The sequence below is a fragment of the Bemisia tabaci genome, chromosome 5 (assembly GCF_918797505.1).
Source record: "Bemisia tabaci chromosome 5, PGI_BMITA_v3".
In the NCBI taxonomy this organism is placed as follows: Eukaryota; Metazoa; Arthropoda; class Insecta; order Hemiptera; family Aleyrodidae; genus Bemisia; species Bemisia tabaci.
Window position 1 is genome coordinate 2,334,315 of NC_092797.1, and position 23,691 is coordinate 2,358,005.

The 23,691-nt window shown below is 35.9% G+C and overlaps 1 protein-coding gene across 2 annotated transcripts; it reads right to left on the reverse strand.

Annotated features, from left to right (window-relative positions):
- Positions 1 to 195: 195 nt before the first annotated feature.
- pds5 (cohesin associated factor B pds5) lies at positions 196 to 22,834 on the reverse strand. 2 transcript variants are annotated; one of them, XM_019049267.2, is made up of 23 exons: positions 22,544 to 22,834; positions 21,055 to 21,150; positions 20,290 to 20,490; positions 19,146 to 19,330; positions 18,529 to 18,736; positions 17,365 to 17,624; positions 16,696 to 16,942; positions 15,335 to 15,486; positions 14,584 to 14,730; positions 14,108 to 14,289; positions 12,027 to 12,196; positions 11,235 to 11,339; positions 10,127 to 10,268; positions 9,585 to 9,733; positions 8,474 to 8,599; positions 7,122 to 7,226; positions 5,304 to 5,437; positions 4,626 to 4,749; positions 4,021 to 4,240; positions 2,960 to 3,225; positions 2,340 to 2,513; positions 1,522 to 1,665; positions 196 to 1,097 (listed from the first exon to the last, which is right to left on the reverse strand). In XM_019049267.2, the coding sequence occupies exons 2-23, from the start codon at positions 21,142 to 21,144 to the stop codon at positions 1,041 to 1,043; spliced, it is 3,588 nt and encodes a 1,195-aa protein (XP_018904812.1). In that variant the 5' UTR covers positions 21,145 to 21,150; positions 22,544 to 22,834; the 3' UTR covers positions 196 to 1,040. The 2 variants fall into 2 exon arrangements, with proteins under 2 accessions (XP_018904812.1, XP_018904811.1); XM_019049266.2 differs by lacking the exon at positions 22,544 to 22,834 and adding an exon at positions 22,342 to 22,488.
- Positions 22,835 to 23,691: the final 857 nt, after the last annotated feature.

Below are 23,691 nucleotides of genomic sequence, written 5' to 3' on the forward strand. Positions count from 1 at the left end.
ACATCAGTTCAACTATTAAAATATTTAAAAATTCTTTTAAGAAAACACATCCGAAATGGAAAAGGAGAAGAGAATAAACTCACTTTAAGAGCAATTAGTGTAGGGGCAAACCTTCAAAATAATAAGATTACAGATGCTCAAGTTGAGCAAGGAAGCAAAAAGAGAGAACAGAAGTGGGAAAAAAGAAAAAAATAGTTATTTCAAAAATTGTTTTCATTTCACAAATTTTCTAAAGAACAACTGTAAATAGGCAATTCTACAGCTTCATTGAGGTTTCCAATCCAGCAGATAATCCTACTTCATCTCGGTAAATTTACATTTTTGGCAGCATTTTGTGAGGTTACCGACAAAGCCAGTTTTGAATGCTGTGACAGCCTTGAGCGTTTGAAACTATGTATTAGCGTTAACAATTGTTGTTTAGTCTTTAAAAACGGACTTCTAGACAAGGTACAAATTTAAGCATTCCGATGTTTGTTGCCTCTTCCAAATTTCTAACGTTCTTCAAATTATTGACCTTTTTCCGTTATTAAGTCATGTTCCACATCAAATTTTGATGAGAAAACAAAAATCATAAGGCTTAAATTTTAACCTTGTCTAGTAGCCCATTCAATCTGTCACAAAGCTTAAATACAGTTCTTCCTATTTTTCAGTCATTGTAGAAGCTGTAATAATGATAAAAAAGTAGTCGCTGAAAATAAGGTTGCAAAATTTTCGTATTGCTAGGTACAATTAAAAATATAATAAAACTAGAGCTGTACAGTCTGTGTAGTTACAAGATATATTCAAATTATTTACATAAAGGTAGACGCACTTTCATTCCCTGATCCTTCTTCAAAACAACTATCACCGTAAACAGCACAATCCATACCGTAACTTTCCATGTACATTCACTATAAAAAAGAAATTGAATCCTCCTGATAGAACTGACCGAAATAAAAAAAGAAATTCCGGGGTTGAAGATGACACTCAATTATACAACTTAAGGTACAAATTTCAATGATAGGACTGTTAAAAACTTAGAGCGATATCCGTTTCACGTGTTATGATTTAACTGTACATCTTCGTTTGGGTAAAGGTTCACCATTTTCACTATCAGCCTGCAAAAAAGAAATATTAAAACATTACAAATATACAAAGGAAGGGTGTTCGCTGAGAATCACTTTTCCCTTAACCTAGTTTATTTAGTTCTTGTGCCAGCTAAGTGCCTTGATGACAAATGCTTAAAATAATGTATTTCAATTAAATTCAGAGAATGTTTCCAAAACATATTGATGTTGAGGTAATGTGTCAAGGCTTACTACCCATGTTGAGACATGCTTCAAAATTGAAAAGGATAAAATCCTTTTAAACCCCACTGCAATAAGTAATTACATTAATGCGAACTTGCACATCAAAACTATCAGAAGACTTTCTAAACTTAATATTTTAAGTCAATCATTTACTGTTAATGAAGAAAGAGGTGGATATCTACAACAACATTCTAGATTAATTGATAAATGTGATAAAATTATGGAATCTTACCTTGGCATCATTTGGTTTGACTGCAGCTGTGTTGTTTGCTGCGGCAGCATTCTTTTTGGCGGCAGCTTTGGATACTTTAGTGGTATTGGCAGCATTCATTGTCATATTACTCAGTCCTTTTTTGCTGTTGCTTTGGTTTGTTTGCTGGAACACATTGAAGAACAGTTAATGAGTGTCAATATATTAAGTATGGAGGCTCTTATTTGGATCACTTTGAAACTTAATTGTTTTCAGAACAACTGAACCCCTTCCTTTCTGCTCCAGAAAAGCTCTTGCTCAATTCAGCATAAAATTCTTCTCCCGTAACTATTTTCATTTTAAATTGGCTTGTACGGTTTAAAAATTCAACCCCATGTGTCATGGTAAAACAAAGTGCTAATGACTTGGTCACATGCAAATATGTTGTAAGCACCCAACAACTAGAAGGACTAACAAAGAAAAATCTTCCCACTTCACACATTTCAAAAGTTTAGCCTCTTTCTTTTAAATATATGATTTACGTTTTGTCAAGTGCTCCTTGCAATGAATGGACGTTTTAGGACTCAAAACGACCCATAAAAAATATTGTCACCTCGAAAATCTGTTGAATGGACTTTGATCAAAAATTAAAAGCTAGAGGTTGTGACAAGTTACTCTATTAAAAGCAGTATGAACATCAAAAAGATACTTAAGGCTGCACACTCTTGTTGGCACTGGTAGCAGTTAAGACAAAAAAAGTAAGTAAAATTCATCCATAGCTTTGCAGAAATTAGCAACTTTTATTTTTTCAAAAGGAAAAGAAATAGGTAGAATTGTATTGAAGGAACTTGGATAAATACCTGATATTGGAGCTCCGGAGGAAGATAAATAGCAGTGTTGACGAAATTAGGATCGTCAGGCTTCTTGAAGTACATGGCAGTGATTCTAGGTTCAGCAGGGAAATCTTTCATCTCGAAAGTTGTTGTCCGAGCGAGGATTGTTCCAAGGGCCAGATCACACAGTGCCCACATTTTCTGGAATGAGAGAGAAAAAATTTACATAGAAAAAAAATGCACACGCCGGCAACTACAGGCCGAGGCCACTGATGCAACAAGAATTCCACATGGGATACATCGCAATCTCGAGCTCAGGCTTTGTCTTATCATGTCATGCCAATATAGTTTCAGTAATCGGCCCACGCTTTCCATCTTGACAAAAACGTTATAATAACAGCAATATTGCCATAACTACTGTCATGGAGAGCTCTGACAAAACTACTGAACTCAAGCAAAATTCCTTTCTGGTTGAAACTTTTCCACCAGTTCTGGGTAAGTTGGGAATTTTTGTCATTCAGGTTGAAAAATGAAAAATACGCCCTTGAAAAATAAAATAAACAATAGGAGAGCAAAAAAATAATGAAAGAAGAAGAACCCATCATACTGAACAGACGAATACTAGAAAAAAGAATTGGAAGACATACCTCATTAACATTGTCATCTATACAGCAGGCATCAACATGATTCTTCATTTTGTCGATAAGCTCCTTGTAAAATCCGTAGCAATAAGACTCATTCTTGACGATGAGGGCTTCTAGAATGAACCACAGACAAGTGCGAGCAGCGTGAAGCTGTTCGATGTCGTGACGTGACTCAAACAGGGGACAGTGTGTGAGTACCGGGACCGCAAAGACAAGCATATAATCTGGCAGGATGTGTGGTAATTGAGCCATTGCTTTATCTACTGGAACTAAGAATCGTAAAATCATGTCAGTCATGGGAGGGGTAACAACTTGAAAATTGATTACGCTGAAGGGTTTAGGGTAAATATACACTGGAATTAAAAAAGCATCGATGTATCATTTGCATTTTGCTGAGTTACCGGTTCCACTTTGACTTGTTGGCAAAACACGGATTCATTGAGCCTGGAGGCACATTTCAATTGTTCCTTGCCAAGGAATTTATTTCAAAAGCTCATAGAGCTGAAAGTATGCAAACAGGAACTAGAATTTGATACGTTGAATTGAACGATTCATTAGAAATAGATCTGTTTTTTGACAAAATTTTAGAAGGGAAGCAGCATTTCAGAAAAATTTCTTTGATGTCAGTCAGTATTTGCTTACTCCTATGGATGCTTGCTTCTATGGATTCAACTTATGGGGCTTCTTTTCACTTCTGAGCTCCTCAGTAAAATAATTAGGTTTTGCATTTTTTTCACAAAAAACATGCAGTTTCCAGTTTTGAAAACAAAAAATATTTGGTTTGCAATTAAACTTCGATTTGATGAACTTGGATACAACAAGTTTTATTCTGATCCCAGAAAATACTATCTTTTCACGTATACTAAAATTTTTATGATAAACAATTTTACAAAAATATTCAATTTAATGGTTTTTTCAGTCTGAGTAAACCGAAAAAAACGGATATTCAAAACTTGTTGTGGATTTAAAAAGAAATTTTAGATCATCATTCATTTCATGAATCATCTATCTATTCTATGGATTTTTTTCTGAAGCCAGAGAGTACAATAAAAGTCTTTCATTACCTGTTGAACCTTGGGTGAGACTTTTGGCATACTCTCTTCGCTTGTTGATATCTGTGCCCATATATTGCCTGGCAGCTTGCTTCAGCTTTTTATCTTGTTCATATCCTGCTAGTGCGTAAAAGCCCATGAAGTCGAGCGGTAAACTTTTGTTCGGAAGACCACGACAAAGGCCTTTGTGAAGTTTACTTGTGAATATTTCTCGTACTTTCGGCACTTCATCCTAGAATAATGAAGAATGCTATGTTTAGGTGATTATTGACAGACAAAAAAAATTATTTTGAATTTTTTATTCACTGGGTTTGCTGTGAGGATAACACCAGACATTATTGGTCCAAAGGCTAGGCGACTCGATAAAAGGAACTGAAATGACACTACGAAAGCATCAGAAAATTGCTGCTTTGAGCTGTAGAATCGTTTATACAGATAAAATTTGTGAATAGGAATGTTCATGCGATGGTTCGCATCATTGGCTAGATAGAACCTTAGATATTTATATTCAGAATTGTCCATTACAAGCTCACTCATATAGTATGGACTGAGAGAGAAAAAAGCGAAAAGTGTAAATAGATTCATGGATAAAGAAAAAAGTATCTATAAATACTTACAATCATCAGATGAGATAATTTATAAAACTGATCAGGGGAATACTGATCTCCAACGCCTTTTTGTTCACAAATTTTCAGCATTGCACATCCAGCTGCCAAACGTAACCAAGCCATCTCTGCTTGACTGTTCCAATTGAAAGAGGAGAAAGATCAGAATTTATTCCAAATAATAGGTTTTTCAAAAAAAAAAGTTATAAATCAGTGATGTAAGCTTCTATTACAAAGCCTCCTGAAAAATAGGTTTTTAAGGTGTCACTAGTCTCAGAAGATAAGCTCCAAACCATCTCATGGCGGCTCCAATAATTTTGAAAAGCCTTGGCTTTTATGTAAACTGTGGTATTGTCGAAATTACTGTTGAAGCCTACAAATAACCTTAGGAAATAAGTCAATCAGAGGTCTCGAGGAACAGATTACAAATAGATGGTTTGGCTGGATTAAAGGTGGACGGGAAAACAGATTTTGACAAAAGTCAGTTCAACTGTGCGATAAGCTGCAAAAAATCTGTTCCTCAAAGTTACTTCATTTAAAAAAAGAGAAAAAAACGATTATCTGAAATTGCAGTTTGGCATTCCACAGAAATTCTGGTTAAACATAACATTCTCGACCTGGTAACTTATATGCTGAGACAAATTCTGCTATCACTAAAGAAGAGCAAAATAAATTAATTGAAATGGTTACCTTATTTTCCGCGACTGTAAAAGATCACCTTTGTTTGTAACAAATGCATTCAACATTCTGAAAGTTTTTTGCGCTGAAACTTTGTCAGCTTTGAGACCAAGGAGCCATCTGGCCATTGTTTTCAGGCCCTCTTTCTGTTCGGGATCAAACGAAACACACAAAATTAGAAGCTTGTAAAACAAAGTTCAACATGAAAACATTCTTAGTACAAAGAAGCGAGCATATTACAGCTGTAATGCTGGCATACTGTGAAAAAGATCAAACGTGATTGACGATCCTGGAATCCCTCTTTATCACTGTAACCCTGCAACATTCTCAACATTCTCGGAGTCCTGGAGTTACTCAAAAGGCAACAGTGTAAAAGAGGAAGTCTTCATGAATGCGATATTTAATAATATGCCAAAAGTGCTTACTTTGATGTTTACTAGCTGATGCATTTCGCCCTTTCTCTTCATTTCGCCCGTTCTCTTCCGTTCCGGCATCTTTAAAGCTTTCTTATAAATATGAATATTGTATAAAACTTTCCCACATATTAAACAAATTTTGGCGATCGAATATCATTCATCAGACAAATTGATAAATGCTGAGCGATGCTGATGATCAGTGAAAGCAGGAACCAATCAGAGTTCAGATTTTTTTTTAAATGAAATTAAGAAGAAAATAAAAAAATACGAAACGTTAAAATGCAGCAAATTGCAAACAGAGCAGACTTGAAAAGACAAAACACAACGACACAGAGAAATGACGAAACAAAAATTCTGGTGAAAGATGAAGTTTCTGACATTGATTGCATCAATTCAAAAATCGAATTCAAGTCTCGAAGTGAATTCAAAATTTTAAATTGATAGATTTCAACAGTCTCCGGTGAGATCGGCGAAGAAGTCGAATATCATTAAAAAAAAGGCATAATCGTCGAATATCATTCAACGGTGAATGATATTCAATAGCGAAAATTCGCTTGTTCTGTTGTGCAATATGCATATTAGCCTTCAATCAGTCTTCATGAGGCAGTTTTTTAGACAATTTTCACGGTGTGAAAGCACTCTAGATTCACTGTACTTCCTTCTTATCACTCAGAATTCTTAAGAGACTGTACAGCTGGATGAATGGAATTAAATTTTGCAATTTGGAGCTACAGTTCAGAAACAATGTATGTACAAGAAGTTTCCTTATGCACCAAAGTATTTTTATGGATGAGTCAGATGTTGTAGTTTTTAATTGCCAAAAGTTGTCCAATTTAGCCTAACTGGATTTCACAATACCCTATTTTCTCTAATGTTTTAATGTTTTTAACAGAGAGCTGAACTACTTAGGGCTTCTTAAATCTCAGAGAATTCACTATAGGTGATGAAGAATACTTACAAACTTTCAAGTTTCAGTTTTACTTAGTTTACTGTTTAAAAATTAAGACATTAGAGAAAATTAGGTAATGTCTGATGTAGTTAGGCTGAATCTGCCAAAATCCGTCCAATTTTTCTTCAAATAAGGCACTCAAGTTATTGGTGAATGGAGGATATTATGGAATCATTTGAACAGTCACTTTTATATGCTATCCACACTAGGTTACAATCAATCGTTTAAAAAATCAACAACTCAAACTACTAACTGCTTCATTAGTAAAACATTCTAGGTAATCAGTTGAACGTTTGGTAGTAACAAAACAACTCAACTTGCCAAGAATGTTTGTCACAAGATCAACTAGCCTTCAGTTGTTGCTCTGAAAACACACGGAACTTATAACTGAGCCATCCACTTTGGATCATTTGTGCCTGACGTTGATTAAACTGAGAAAGGAGACGAATAATGTGAGATACATACCTTACACCTAGTTTGTTCCGGGAGATCATCTTCTGAACACCAATCTCCATCTATACTGTGGTCACTACCTTCTTCTATCTCCTTCACAAGAAGCTCTTTAACTATCTGAAATTACAAGGATGAAATCAGTAAAATGAACAGCAATGCTGTGCTAAATATTTGTAGAATTTATAAATGAGACATATTCGACAAAATATCAAATGGACATAAGAGCTTTTGTTCAGAAATCCAATGAAAAGAAGTCTCATACCCTGACTAAGGTACCACTTGAGTTTCAAGCGGCTGTTTTGAAAGGATGAGAGGACATAATTCCTCTTTGTTGCTTGAAAGTTGATCTTTCACACAAGTTTGAGCAAACAACATACATGTTTCAATGGATAAACAAACCCCATTAAAAAAACCATGTGATAACTGTCAGGTAGACGTTATAATTTATTATTTACTGGGGCTGTGCGAATAGTGAATTTTTCAAACGAAGCGAATAGCGAATTATTTTACCAATTATTCACGAATAGCGAATAATTAAATTCAATTATTCACAACTACGAATAGTAAAACGAGTAATTAAAAATGACTTTTTGAAGTGTAAAAATTCACAAATATTACAAAAGTTGACAAATAAGTGTGAATAATTTTTTTAAGAATTTTCCATTAGGTTATACACCTGCACAGAAAACAATGAAATGCTATGATGGTAGCCCAGGCTGTTGAGAATGTGTTTGAAGATCCCTGGATGTTGGCTTGACTGTTCCTGCAGTTGTGTATGCATTCCCAGGATTTGAAGGTAGCTGCCCAGGCAGTCAAAATAGTATCTAAGGATCATCAGACACATTTTTAGTATTTTATTTTTCTTCGGCATTGATGAAAATGTGTTTGGCAACTTTTCCCTTTTTCCGTTTTGGTTGTTCTACTTCCAATGTGTGGTACTCTTGGAGCAACCAAGATACGCGGGTCAATCGCAATCATGCGCACTGTTCGTAAACTGGGCGAAGTAGGTAAAGATCAAAGGAGATCCGCCGTTGGCGATATCTTGGATGGAAGCCTTGCGCAGGTCCTCGCAACGTTTCACAATTGCTACTCAGAAATTCGTTATTTCTGACAGTTAGAATATTTGAAAATTTGCTATTTCAGACGAATATTTGAAAATGTTGGTTCTGAGATTCACTATTCGCGACGGCCCGAATATTCGCAATTTGCAAATAGTGCGTGAGTCAGAGGAAGCGAATATTTGCACAGCCCTATTATTTACTTTTTGATTTCATTAAATAATTAAAACAGCAGAAATATATAGCGATAAACAATATACTACAATTCAGAAGAATCAAAAATGACATACACAGACAGATACTTACTTTTCTTGAGACTATGTTTTTCAATTGTACGGGGAATTTATTTGGTACATTGTATGCTATATGACCTAAAGATACAATCGCTGTCCTGTAGTGTGGACTGGTGGAGCTGAGATTTTCCTTCACTTTCTGTTGGTAGAAAAAAACACAATTTCATCATTATCTTGGAAAATTAATGTCCTATTCAACTCTTTGACATATGAAAATTACATGAGCTCATCCTAGGGGCTAATATTCTTCTGACATTAACAGGTATGTTTCATGTTGTGCTGATGTAGTGTTGCGGAAAATGTAAAAAAAAATCATTCTTACATTAGATTACAGATGACGGTACACTGTCAAACCTTTTCAGCTCTCTGACTAACCAAGTGAGCTAGTCGTCACGACTACAAGAAAATACTTGGATGTTAATAAAGAAAAGTTCAAAACCATAGGAAAAAATCGCTATTTTTTCAGAGTTGTTCATCTAGCTGTCTTTGGTCACTATGCAAGTCCAGTGGCTTGTAAGAAGATTCATTGCAGCATAAAGTTTAATATTCTTACAACTGATGCAAATTTTATCCAAGCGCTGATAAAAAAAAGAAGCACTAAATACAGTATTTGATATTCTTGCACAACAACGAGCAATTTTGTATGGGATAATGAGCACTTATAGTATTGACAGATTTCAACCTTTGAAAATGAAAAACAAAATGCATTTGTCAAGAAGAAAAGCAGATTTTGTTTCGAAGCAATTCATCAGAACTGATTTGTGTTCAATGAACAGAAAATCAAATTTAGCAATGAGTGCATGGATTAATTAAGTTCCCAATTTTCAGACTGGTCTTTAAAAGGAAACAGCTGTAACAGATATCAAGTATGACAGAACATAACACAAAATGCCCTGCATTGATTTTAGAGGACCATGCAGGCCATCCCTTTATTTGAACTCCATTTTGCAATTAGAGACAACCATTTCTGGCTCATCAGGGAAAACACCCATGTGCATGGGAAACTAATGGTACTTGAGTTGTTTCTAAAGTAAGCCAAAATTGTGATTCCCGATTGCAAAGTGTGGTCCTGTTATTTTGACGGCTACACTGTGCTGGAGTTGATTTTTGTCAGACATTCTTACCTCGAGGATACTCGCGAAGAGAGAATCACTATCTTTTGCATTGACGAAGAGGCACCTGATAGCTTGTTTTGCTTGTTTAGGAGTGCCAGAGTCAGCGAAACGCTTGCATAAAGGAATTAATTCTTCCATCTGCTCGGGGAAACATTCACCTAGGGAAAAGAGGGCGACAAAAAATCAATTTTTTAATACATCTGAGTCAGCCAGAACAAAAATTACTAGGATAACGTTAAGTAGAATCCCTAAACTTCCTGAGAGAAATTCCTCTGGTTTGCTATTATTGTCTTTTAGCGTTAAAGACAATAGTGTATGAATGGAGGTTTTCTACCTATTCTAATTGGAGTATCTATCCAGATTCTGTTGGATATCATGTACATCTTGCCATCAGTATAAATATAACTACTAAACATTACGTCAAACATACATGATAAAGTCCTGCGATTATTAGGAGTGGAAATTATATTGAGAATTTAGATCCAGTCTATAACATGTAAGAAATCTAAATTCCGAGCATGCGGTAAATGAAAAAAAGTAACTGTACTTACTCAGTGGTTTGTATTTGCCTAGGAATGTTAATACGGATAGAATGAAAGGGGCTACAATTTCGTCTTCCATTTCGAGGAAGGAGAATAAGTGTTTGATTACATCTACGTGAAGAAAATGGCAGGGGAATACGTAGGACAGCATCTGAAATCAAAACAAAATAATCAAATGATGATACAGGATAAAATATTTCCGAACATATCCTATTGAAATAATGACAGATATGTAATCGATAAAAGGTTCAAAAAGGAGGGAAAAGAAGACGAGTTGTAAACTTCACTTCCTGTATACAAGGTGTTCTGAGTTTGACATAAAAAAAAAATCTGAACATTGATATTTGAGGCTAAAATTAAAAATGTCTTTACTGCGCAGGGAAAGTGCAGTAATCAAAGCTCTCTCAGCAAAGCTGTGTGTAAAATATAACCGATTATTTGGACAGCATTTAGCAGAAAGGAACCAAATCACATCAGGTATTGCCAAATTTAACTGGGCAATTTAATTTTTTGCAAGAGAACGTTTGTGTGAATTCTTTGGAAAATTTTAAGGAATTTCCTTCGTACCATGCAGAAAATTCACTAGAATTTGCACAAAAATCCGCACAATTGTTTTCCTGTAAAAAATTAAATTACCCAATTAAATTTGGCAATAGCTGATGTGGCTTGGTTCTTTTCTGCTCAACGCGTCCATTTTTAACTTTAACGGCCTTTTAGGGGGACACTTCCATAACTTGAGTTGATTCTTTGATTATTTTAATGGTCCATGTCAATAATGATTTTGCCCTGGAACAAACTATTGAAAGAGGACTTCATGACGTAGGGAGGTTTGGAATGTCTCATGGCTTTTAAATAAGCTAAGGAAAAAAGTCCTTTAGGAGACAGAAATGATAAGAGGATCCTACCAAATACTTATTAGAGTTTTTGGAGAGAGCGGAAAAGAGTAGTTGAGCCGAAATGAGTCAAGCTGTATAAATTTTATTGGTCAAGAAACCCAACAGATTGACGTAATGGGTAAAAATAGCAGTCAGACTCCCTACTTTGGACACCCATTCTGCTGATTTTCAGCTTTTTTTATGGTTTAGAGACTAAAACGTGGATCGATACTCGCACTTACCACAAGGAGTTTGAGACCTCTTTCTCCTGCGGCACCTGGGTGCAGTCCAAGTTCATCGATGAGATTTCCACCTTTCAAACAATCTTCGACATATCCAACCAGCACCTTGATAAAAAGAGAAAGAAATAGAATTGTTAATAATTGAAATTAAAGTTATCTCTAGAGCTAATGAATTATGCCACACTCACTTTGTCATGTAGGATCTTATGCTCGCTCTGTTCAAATTCCACAAATCTTAACATGCAAAAAAAGAAAAGAAAAAGAAAAAAAAGAACTTACTGCTACTATTTTTAAAATCAGAACTAAATTTTCAATGAAAATTTGTAATTTTTCACTTACGATTACCACAATGTAAGTTACCGTTCATGATTCAGTCTTTTGAAGAAAAACTGACCAACAATTTCCATTGTGAATGTGAATTCCTGCACTCATTCTAAGTAATTGGAAAATCACACAAAATTGTAAAACAATTTCCATTGTGAATGTGAATTTCTGCACTCATTCTTAATGGAAAATCACACAAAATTGTAAGGAAACGAGTGAATTAGTTTTCCTTCAAGAAAATAAAACATAGTTGGAAATTTTTGAATGTTGCAATTGCAGTACATATTTTTTGCATTTAGCCATTGTTTTAAGTAAACGGATCAATTAGACTTGAGTAAAATTATCATAAGCAGCCATCATTACATTCATTTCGATCAAGATATTTAAATTAAACTGGTTGCCGTACGTCTGAAGTATAATTTAATGGAGAAGAAGAGAAAAGCGGATAGAAGCCTGAACAAACTGTACCTTTATTGCTTGTGAGTCGATCATCACGGATGAGATTCTTTCCAGCAACATCTTGACAGCATTGTAATACAAGTTAGTCATGATTGGTTGTCCCAGTTTTTTCAAAATTAGTGTGGTTGTTTCAGCACATTCTTTACAAGAAATATCCGGTCGAACCACAGCCTCCATTCCTGATTGAACATGGGATAAGAAATCAATTAAACATTAGATATACGCTTAAGTATTAGAGGATGATTAATTTTTAAACCTAACCAAGCCAACACTGGATCATTTCCTTGTAGCGCAGATAATCATGTTTTAACAAGTAGTGGTTAGAGATCAGCCAAAAAAAAAAAAAAAAAAAAACCTTGCAATGTTATACAGGGTTATCCAAAAGTCACTGACCACCCCTGTAACTTTTTTCCAAATTGAGATAGAAGTTTGAAACTTTGGGAATGTTCCTCGGTCTAAAGTAGCAACTTTTTGGTCCCCCCAAAATTTTGGGGGGCGGCCCCCCCTAAGGGGGGCGGGGGCTAACTTTTTTTTTTGAAATGGCAACCCCCCCTTTGTGATACCTCATTCGAAAGATAATAAAAAAAAAAAAATTTTGGCGCAAACCGCAGGTCAAAATGTTGATTTTTGACAAAATGGCGGCCGGTCAAAGTTCAAAATGGCGGAAATTTGGCATCTCCGTTTTTTATCGATGGATTGGTCTGAAACTCAGAATCTTAGGGTTTTTTGGGACGAGAAAAACGATTCTCGCATCTGTTTTCCAGAAAAGTCAGTCCTTTTCAAAATGGCGGCGGTCAAAATGGCGGCCTAGAGCGAGAAGTGGATATTTAGGCTGCTTATCGTTGGATTTGCATGAAACATGGTATCCGGGGGTATTTCGGCACGAGAAGAACGAATCTTTCATTGGATATTTGAAATTCCGAATAATTTCAAAATGGCGGCGAAAAAGTGGCGAGAAATCAGTTTTACGGCTGTTTACCAATGGATTTGCATGAAATTCGATATCCTGGTGGTTTTTGGCTGGTCAAAAAGAAATCTTTCATTAATTCTTGAAATACTAAATAATCGATATCGCATTTTTTTCGAACAGCCGTAAAACTGATTTCTCGCCACTTTTTAGCCGCCATTTTGAAATTATTCGGAATTTCAAATATCCAATGAAAGATTCGTTCTTCTCGTGCCGAAATACCCCCGGATACCATGTTTCATGCAAATCCAACGATAAGCAGCCTAAATATCCACTTCTCGCTCTAGGCCGCCATTGACCGCCGCCATTTTGAAAAGGACTGACTTTTCTGGAAAACAGATGCCAGAATCGTTTTTCTCGTCCCAAAAAACCCTAAGATTCTGAGTTTCAGACCAATCCATCGATAAAAAACGGAGATGCCAAATTTCCGCCATTTTGTCAAAAATCAACATTTTGACCTGCGGTTTGCGCCAAATTTTTTTTTTTTTTATTATCTTTCGAATGAGGTATCACAAAGGGGGGGTTGCCATTTCAAAAAAAAAAGTTAGCCCCCGCCCCCCTTAGAGGGGGCCGCCCCCCAAAATTTTGGGGGGACCAAAAAGTTGCTACTTCAGACCGAGGAACATTCCCAAAGTTTCAAACTTCTATCTCAATTTGGAAAAAAGTTACAGGGGTGGTCAGTGACTTTTGGATAACCCTGTATACACCATGTGCATACAGAAAAAAAAGAGAACTTCAGAGAATGCAGCTTGAAATTGTGCCTTCTTACCAAGAAAGGCTAAGCAAACTTTTCTCTTTTACAGATAGTTGGGAAGTTCCCCTTTCATCAAACTTCTACTGTGAATTAATTCAAGGTTTTCCACAAGAGTAATCTGAAATTTTTCGAAGGCAAGACAATTCAAAGGTTAGAAATCTCTGAATATCGGGGAAAAGAACTTTTTTAAAGGAAGTTTTGAGTCAGGAAGAAAAAAGCCAGATTCTTTGAGCTCATTCCCTCTCTTCTTGTAATTACACCTTTTGGGTTCTCACAAAAACAAGAAACTTTACCTCGGAAGTGAAACTATAAATTCCTGATTTTCAACTTTGTCTTAAAACATAAATATTGCTGATTGGAGATATTTACCAAGTAACAGTGCTGAATCTTTCATGAGATTTGCCGAAAGTTTGCCGATGAATTCTTGAGCTTTGATTGGCTCAGGTAAAAATCTGGCTAGTGTGATGACACGAGCAGCAATTTCTTTGTCTCTTTCTAATGTTTGAGGTCTTCGAAACAGTTCCAACCAATCTTTCACAGTATTTCGTATCCTAGAAAATAAATAAAAACACAACGGTAAACACAGAAAACATAGTAAAGCCAGTGGAGCTTTAATAAAAAAAAGGAATGTATGTGGACAATATTATACAGATCAATCAAACGCGATGCACAAAGTGTCGCCGTTTTCACTCAAATTTGCATAAAAATTGAAGCATAGGCTATTTAATTTCGTCTAATATTTTGTTATTTGTGAATATAATTTGTTCAAAAAATCGTGCAATGAATAAAATATTTCACAGTAAAATGCTTGGATGAACAAATGAGCAAATGAAAGTAGTCCTTACGCCAATTGATATTTTTGAAGTTCCATAAAAGCCTTAGTTGCATGATCATCGATAGTTCCAAATAAATGATACAATTTCTTCATTCTTTCTTCAACAGGGAGTTGATACGGTACAAGAGAGGTATTCAGAAGTCTCTCCACAAGAAGCCTGCAATAGCATGAAATTAGGTCAGATGAAATAGATAAGGATTGAAATAAGCAACAAGTAATAAGAAAGGTACAGAAATTTACTCGAAAAACATAAGATAACTAGGTTGTGACACAAATCAAAGCGAAGAAGAGGGCAAACTTTAAATGCATGTGTAAATGCATTTGCAGGTATATATGCACTTTTTTTAGCTGAATCTAAAAATGACCTTCCTTTTTTCTGTTACGCATCACTTTTTTGGCAAATTACATTCTTTCTGGAAAAGTCCATGATGGAGGGGAGATTCTGACTATGTAGAAAATCTTAACGAGACAGAATTATGTGTGTTTTTTTTAATTAGCAAGATCAAGGCAAAAAATTCCAGAAATTTCGATTAAATTAAAAGACATGAGCTCAAATGGGTATCAGTGCAAGATTTCAAATCTTTTACTCTAATTGAAACTTTTGGAATTTTTTGGCCTTGATTTCCCAGCAGAATAGTATGAACCCAGCGCTATTCTTCCATCACAATCAATACTTAAACATTTTTTAAGTTTTTTTAGATTTTGACACCACAGGAAACTGCATCAAAACTTGGACACTTCATTATGAAAAGTATATTAACCTGTCTTCCATGCCAGTCATGTAGTAGCCATGGAGAATTTTGTCCTTAATCCAAGTAACAGCCTTCTTAGTTGCTTGAGGGACGTCTGCATCATTCAAATGTCGTCGATATATCATTGCCAAGCCTGTCATTGCCTCTTTACGAATTTTGAACTGAAAATTAAAGATGTACTTTCAATGAGATTCTTCTTTGAGCATCAAAAAATCAAAATAGCGTACTGATTTTTGGGGAAGAGATGCACAATCTAACTTTCTGCAATAGACTTCTTTTCTAAGAAAACCTGAGACAACCTAAGATGTCCCGAAATCATTAATGGTCACAAAGATTACCTGATTCATATATTCATTTTCCCATTCCTTTTCCCAATTTCCTAATTTTTCTGGTCTATTCTAGTCAACGAACTAAACCTCAAGAATGGCTGTCAAATAGGGAGAAAGCGTAATGCACAAGGACCGGTTATCAAGGGGGAAAGGAAGATGGAACCCAAGTAAACCTAACCTCCACCTTTGTTTCTATTACATCCCGTCCAAAAGCTGTCCAAGTAAAAATTCACACCCACTATATTGTAATTATTTGCAAGAACGCCTTTGAATCGTCTATTATTCCGGTAAAGGACCTTTCCTAAAAAGCTTCTGACAATATCTTTTCATCACAATCACATTATTCGACAATCTATTCCAAACTGTGACCTGGATGAAACATGGATTCAGATGGCAAGCTCCAAGATAACATACCTCAAGTAAACCTAATCTAGATATGATTCAAGATGTTATAGATTTCCAGAGTTAGTCAGCTATTTTAGAGGTACAATTTGTTGAGTATGGTTTGTAATTTTTGAAACAATCTTAGAGATCATTTGTGACCTAATGCAGGTCAGTCAGAGATTGAGCAAAAAGTGTTCATCAGAAATGGACCCTAAACATCTCAACTCTCTCTACAAAGGGATTATTCAGCATAAGAGAAGGGGAAACAGTGAAATTACAGCTTATCTAGATGCCCCTCCAAAAACAATTAACTATGAAAAATTGCATGTAATTCCACATCTTAATAAATTGAGATAAGAGCGGTCAAAACAAAGATATGATGGGGTTTAAAATCTGAGGACTTTCTTGACAATGAACACCAAACTGCAACCATAATTTGAATTGGCCCCTTGGTGTGTTCTACTAATAACGAGAAGCAACTATCAACTTTCCCCTATAGAGACAGGAGCCCTTCCAGAGAACATCACAAAGCATAAGTGAGCTATCATGAGATTCAAAAAACTTCGGTGAAGACTTTCAAATCTTCCACATCCGTAACTACTGTCTATCTAGAATTCTCAAAAACGGATTTTAAAACAGTAAATGACAACAACTCACTTTTTTATCCAGCGTACGTTCTTTGACAAATTCAAGAAGATCTTCACTGTCAGAAACTACTTCGAAGTCCTTCTTAGCGGTGCTGACAATGGCCATGACTACTTCATAACGCACAGCTTCTTCACTGTCATGCTGGCGCAACTTCAAAGTTTCCGTGATATCGGCTCGTAACTCAGGGTGATTCAGCAAAAAGTGCATTGAATACTGCACACACTTTATACGAATTTGAACGCTGATGTCATTAAATCTGAGACAGAAGGGAAAAGAGAGGTAAATAAAGTATCCAAAATATTAAAACTTTAGGTGCATCTCAATACAGGGTAACCACAGAATTTAGAAAATGAAATTCCCCGACACATTTTGGTAGAATTTCCTGACAATTGAGGATACGCTTGATGGTTAAAAGACATAATTTGAAATGGAGTTCATGCCAAATTTCTTGTTCAAAACAGTGGATTCATTATAGAGCAAATAAAGATAACCTAATACTATTTCTCCAGCACTTTTGTCATTTCCCCTGGCATTTCTAAGTTCTCACTGTTTTTATACGATTCCCAGTTTTCCCTGTTTGTGGCAACCCTATAATATCCACCTTCACTCCGCCAACAATCACAAATCTTAACTCCATAGATCTAGTTGTTTTCTGAGGATACAATATAGGGCTCTTACCTGCCGAGGAAAGCATGCCAAAGTTGATGGTGCGTCTTGGCTAGAGTAGAATCTTTTTCTGAGAACATTCGTGCTAGAAGTGAAACAGCATTCAGTCTTTCTTGATCGAGGCTCGATTTCAATTTGCACTCCAACTGCGGCAACACTGCTAATAAAACACTTGGGCAGATTTTATTCAGCTCATATATCAGCTCGTACACTTTAGAGCTGATTCCCAGTTTTTGATCCTCTTTGCTCATCATGAGCATTTGATTGAAAAACTGAAAGAAAAAACGTAAAAGAAACCTTTAGCGTGTGAGGAACACTGACTCAATATTACTCAACACAATAGGATCGAAGAAAAGAGCTGGATTCTTAAACAACGTGCAGTCTTCTTGGAGGTTTTGATGTGTACCTGAACTTCTTGCCTTTCCGTAAAAGAATCTTACCCTGTCCGATTAAAATAACAAGCTACATTTATCCACGAAATGCTAGGAAAGACTGAAGTAATAAAAACTACTTGTCTTGGGACTTGGTTTTACGTCTATATATTCTTGATACTTTTGTCACAGCTGAAAACTTGACAAACAAAGATATTCTTCAATACAGTAAGACCTCGATTTGTCAGATTTCACCGGACCGGAGGACGAATCCATTAAAACCCGGAATCCGCTAAATCGCGATCCGATAATTACTGTACTCATAAAAGCGATTCAGGAAACGCTACTCTTGCTCTGTGTACACTTGCAATTCATGCTCTGTGGTTCTTTCCCTGATTTTGGAGGGAATTTTTGAGTATGTTGTCTTGAAATTTGCGGACACTTTAGATTAAATTGCGAATAGAATCCTTTGAAAAATTGGCACTAAAGTATGCACTAATTTCCCTGAAAATTAGGATTTTCTGAAGAGAAATTTGACAATGCCTGGCGGCTCATACATTACACTTATATTCACATTAATCCCAGCAGTAGTAGAGTTTTCTAATGAGAGTATGCTGGTAACATTCTATTGAAGTATGTGGAAGAATAATGATTATTTTGAGTTTCTTTATTTGTGGATAAGTTCAGTTGGATCAATTTTTAGTTCTCAGCATGAACATAATATAAACATTTTAAGTGATAGGGTGAAAAAGTGCAAACTATAAACTCCAACTAAAGCTCACGATAAAAATTTGGAGAGACTTACTGCCTGAATGTAGGGTTCAAGTGTATCACTGCACTTGATAACAAGGTCTTTGGCCAAACAATAAGCATTCTTGCTGGTAATTTTGTTGGGTTCAACGATATTGATAAGAATGATGTCCAGCAACTCATTAGACACATTATCTGATTCTGTTATTAGGGGACATAGCACGTCCAGCATGAAGCTTTTCACCTTGCTTGAATGCTCGTCACTGCAACAAAAAATAAGATTACATTAATAACAAATAACTATGCGGAATCAACGGAGAATTTCAAAGTTTCAAATGAAATCAGTTCTTACGCAAATGGATGTTATTTAGCGATAGACACCTTCTCCTTACTAGTTTAGACATTTAATTTTCTCTATCTTGACTGGTAAAGGATGAGAGATTTCACTATTTACTTGTATTTTGTGGTTATCTGACTACCAATTTAGGCTAGGCCTAGCTTGCAGTAAGATGCATAAAATTTTTGGGCGCATGTTTGGGAGGCTTTCATTATTAGATATTCATTGAAGATATTCACAAGCTTTTTCATAGCTGATACTTTAATGTGGTAAAAAATATTTACCTTGTGAAAAGATTGGACAGAAAAGCAATTCCAATGAAAACCAATACTCACTTGACAATTTTGAACATGAGCTGGAACAGTTGACAAAAGATCTCTTGGCAGTCCTCCAATTCGAAACACATATTAAAGGATTTGACATAGGCCAAATTTTCAAGGAGATAAAAATAGCGCTTGAAGGCAGGATCTTTAGGATCCTTCAGGCCATAAAGTTGTTTAATTAGGAACAGAAAAATTGTCTGGAAAACATAGAAATTTATAAATAAGACACGTTAAACGAGAAAACACATTCATTATAAGCAGACATTGGAGATAACTTTTTACATACTTCAATGGAACACTAGACAAGATGCAAATTTTTAAGCATTAGAGTGGATGTTTTCAGATTAAAATTTCAGATGAAACGCGATTGGTACAACAAAAATTGCTGGAAGTAATTCTTCGCAGAGATATTACCGTTTTTCGATGCATAAATCCAAACTCCCTGCTAATAAAAATACTATAATCTACTTGAATTAAATCACACACTAAATGCTACCATAACAGTCTTTGCAGAATGTAAATATGAGAACTTGTAAATATGTGAAATTTTGAAGAGGAAACATACATCAGAATGCTTAATTTTGTTGCTTGTCTAGTGGTATATTAGAAAAATTACTGAATTATGTATTATTAGATTAAAAGAAAAGAGAAGTGAAAAAAACCTTCTGGCAATTGTTGAAGTAAAATTTCCATAAGGATTCATTCGAAGATTTCCATTTAAGGCAATTTTGAAGTCTCGCCAACTTTTGTCCGATTACTCTTGAAAATTCCAAATCATATATTTAGCTTTTCAAGTTTGAAATAATTGAGACTACCCCTTTGTAGTGCTCCTATTCAAATCAAGTTTATGACATTGCCTGGGCCTGGAAGATTTTGATGTAAGATAAACTGTGATGAGTGAATGAAAATTCAGTTCTTGAGAATAGTAATGGTCAGTACTACAAAGGAGTAAGAGCCTTGTAATAGAGTTAACTTGTACCATATTTTTTATATGCTGCTCAGTTAATGATTTGATGGTGAGGAAAAGTAATTAAAATTTATCAGAATGAGTATGGAAAAAGATAAGATGGGGAGAGCAGATAGAACTCTTCTACACCCCTTGGCTATGGCCTTGACAACCAACTTTAATCTATGAGAATGACAGACAGGCACTTACTTTAACTTGCTCTGTATCTTTGTACGGTGCTTCTGGTGCGTAAACTCGGAGCACATCGGCAATGCAACATGCAATAAGAAGTTGGACATCTCTGCTAGGATGCTTCAAGAAATGCTCTTCTGCAAGTAACAAAGCGAGAGGAATATACTGCTGATATGCCCCTTCATCTTGACCCATTGCTTGCAGCGTGTGAGCCAATGTCTAAAACAAACACAGGAAAAACCCTATTAAACAATATCTATTATCATTGACTCGAGAGATTCATAAGTATTAAGGTAAACACAACTACAAGCTTTATGATCTTATTCTTGTTTCAGAACCAAAAATTGTTTTCATGTCCTGGAAAAAACTAATTAAGGCACTATTACTATAGAAAGAAGTTCTCTTTGTTCTCCATTTGTCTTGTCGTTACTTTCTAAACCAGTTATAATCCAAGAGCCTGATGACATTTTGTGACAAACTTGTGACGCAAGCTTCGGACACTTAAATCGATAGTCTTACATGCACAGACACTGAAAATGATCATTGGTCATGTTGTAGTGTGTGCTAACGCATGGCAGATAACCAATTTCCGTGGGAATCCAAATTAAAGGGGTCAAAACTTGGGTCCGGAGTCAGTCACGACATATCATCAGGCTCTTGGACTATCGAGAGAAAAATGGGAGAGAGCTCCTTTCCATTGTTTCATGACTGACATGTATTTTAAAACTCTATTAAAGTTGTTAAACTCTGTGAAGGATGAAACAAATTACAAAAACTACAAACCTTCAATCTTCGAATCAATTCATCAGGCCCCAAGTCTTCTGAAATGGGACGACACCCTTGCGGGTAGACAACATTGCTATCGTGAGGCATTTTTACCTGAAAACGGAAAAAGAAACTTGAAGTTCTCTTACTTAAGGATATTTCTTACTCCCTACCCAAGTACAGCTCAGTGACTTGTTTTAAAACGTAGCATCCATTGACTTATGTTTTATTGTTCTTCTCGATAAGAAATTAAAGTATCATTCCTAAAAAGAAGGAAAATCTGAGAGGAAATAGTTAAAGGAGGGGGGCATTGATGATGATTCAACCAGTCACCAGCTGTAAAAACAGTGCGAAAAAGGTCAACAATTTTTTCAGAATTTCAAAATGTGATTAATGCTGAAAATGTGGTTGAGTCTCATGCAAATTAAATTTTAAAAATATGTGAGGGAGATCCACCTTACTGAGTCAGTACTAGATACATATGTACACTTACAGACCGCGACAGAAAATCTGCCCACTTTGACACCAAAAATACAAGAGTAAAGATGGTTGATCTACGGTCTTGCCCTTTAAACATTTAAATCTGGAGGCAAGGGCTACTGTTAGGATATTTCCTCACGAACCTGCCATCGTAATGGTCTCCTCCACACACCTTGGATAACACAAGTCTGCTAGATGGTGACTGTACTGAAGCTGGCCATACCAGTATCTCAAAAATATGATTAAAACTAACAGTAAAAACAAATTTTCTTGGCAGACAAAATTCAACTAGCCTCTCTATTGCATTGCTTGGGTCAGCTTGGGATATTTGGATCAAATCTAACCTCTCCTGACAGTTCTAGATGAACTAAATCAAAATATTACATCTATACAGGAATACTAACAGACACAGCTACCTTGGTCAACTTTGTATATTCAGCAAGGATTCCAACATTAGAAATTAGAACTACTCATTCAAAGTGTGACGGTCCTATGGTAAACACTGTCACTGACAGAAGTCGGGTCTGACAACATAATATTATCAAAGACTAAAGGCTAAAATTCCAGGGCCAGGGTGCTGAAATATAGTTTAGTGGTACTGGCTGACCAATAATGGAACCAATATCAAAGCATCCTTCAATACCTGTGATGAAAGTTTCATTACTGTTGATTGCTACAAAGTTTACCTTCTAGCAGGCATCCTAATCAGGCGCAACCAATGCGCAACCCAGCTATCAATCAGGTCAGAGTATGCAGCTTGCGATGCTAAGTATATTAGGAGACAGCTATGAGCTAAATAGAATAATAAACATGCCAAAAGTAAACCTGGAATACGTAGTTATTGTAATGATGAGAAAAATCTTGGGTTCATGGGATGCTTCTGGTGTATCGGAGGCATTTCAGTGTCACAAAAACTTAACCAAGATGACATTGGTCAGAGCTTGACTTAATCAAAGGCAAATGGTTCTATGAAATACGGGCATGCGATTAAGAGGAGAGGGGAAAAATGACTTTGTAAATAACGTACTTCGCTGTTAAAGATAATAACATATGAAAAGGCCTACACTATGGTAGGCTTCATCCATCCACAGAAAACACCGTTATGTCATCGAACATAAACAGGAAAAAACTCAAAATCACTGACTAATCGCACGAAATATTGGTTGTCAAAGTAAATAACACAAAATAGAGGCAAAGTATCGTTTACTGAAAGAAAACTAACGAAGAGAACGACACAGTTCGAGCGCGGACTACGGGACGTCGACGGTTGATTTCAGCACTTTTCGAAGAAGAAGCCATGATTTTCGCAGGAGAGAGGCCGCAAAAGATCTGTCAGCAAGAGAAAGAAACCAGGGTGAGGGAGAACGCTTCTTGTTCCAAAGTGACGTCAAAAGTATAAACATATAAATTATTTCCCGCCATTTTTATAAAGTTTTTTATATTTTTAAAAAACGCGGGAACTCTTTAGGTTCAGGAGTCTTTTTCGGAAGTTTCTTGCGCTTCTATATGGATTTTTTTGGAAATTTGACGAAACAGCAACAGTAAGTATGTGAAGCACTGAGGGTCAGAATGGCCTGAGGCAACTTTTAGATGCTAACGTAAAGTGTAAAGTGGCGCGGAGGGGAGGGGGGTTGAATTAAAAATTTAGTTAAAATTAAAATTCACCAAAAGCCAAATTTAAATTGCAAGAAAAAAATGTTGGGATTTTCATAAAACTGCCCAGGAATTTAGAAAATGAGAAGGTAAAAAGAAGTGTTTGAGTCATAGAAACGATAGGGGCGGGGGATGATGGACGGTATTATGTGACGCTCATGATGGACTTGGCAAAATGAATAAAATGATAAAACCAATGTAATGAAGTAAAAAACATACAAAAATAACCACCCTTAGAATTTCCAAAAGGATACAATACAAAATGGCTGCGCCGGTTATATATTTTTCCGCGATGCGTCAAGGTGGTAACTGGTAGGTGACTCAAGAACAATATGTCTACTTCGATAAGAGTTTTCATTAAGATAAAATTTAAAAGAATTTAGAATTTTGAATCCAAAGAAATAGTAGTAAAAAATGATTGTAGGGATAAGCTCACCCGCCCCGCTTGGCGGCCAGAACAATTTTCAAAAATGCCCGCTCTATGCTCTTCCTGCTCTCTGTCGGAATCAACTGAGACTAAAC

Bases quoted from the DNA above. Each gene is read 5' to 3' on its own strand.
- pds5 (XM_019049267.2), bottom strand. From the start codon at position 21,144: ATGCCTCACGATAGCAATGTTGTCTACCCGCAAGGGTGTCGTCCCATT. The intron at 18,737-19,145 runs GTGAGTATTGGT...TTTTTGTTGCAG, and splicing joins CTCATGTTCAAAATTGTCAA to TGACGAGCATTCAAGCAAGG. The intron at 5,438-7,121 runs GTATGTATCTCA...GATCCCGAACAG, and splicing joins CGGAACAAACTAGGTGTAAG to AAAGAGGGCCTGAAAACAAT.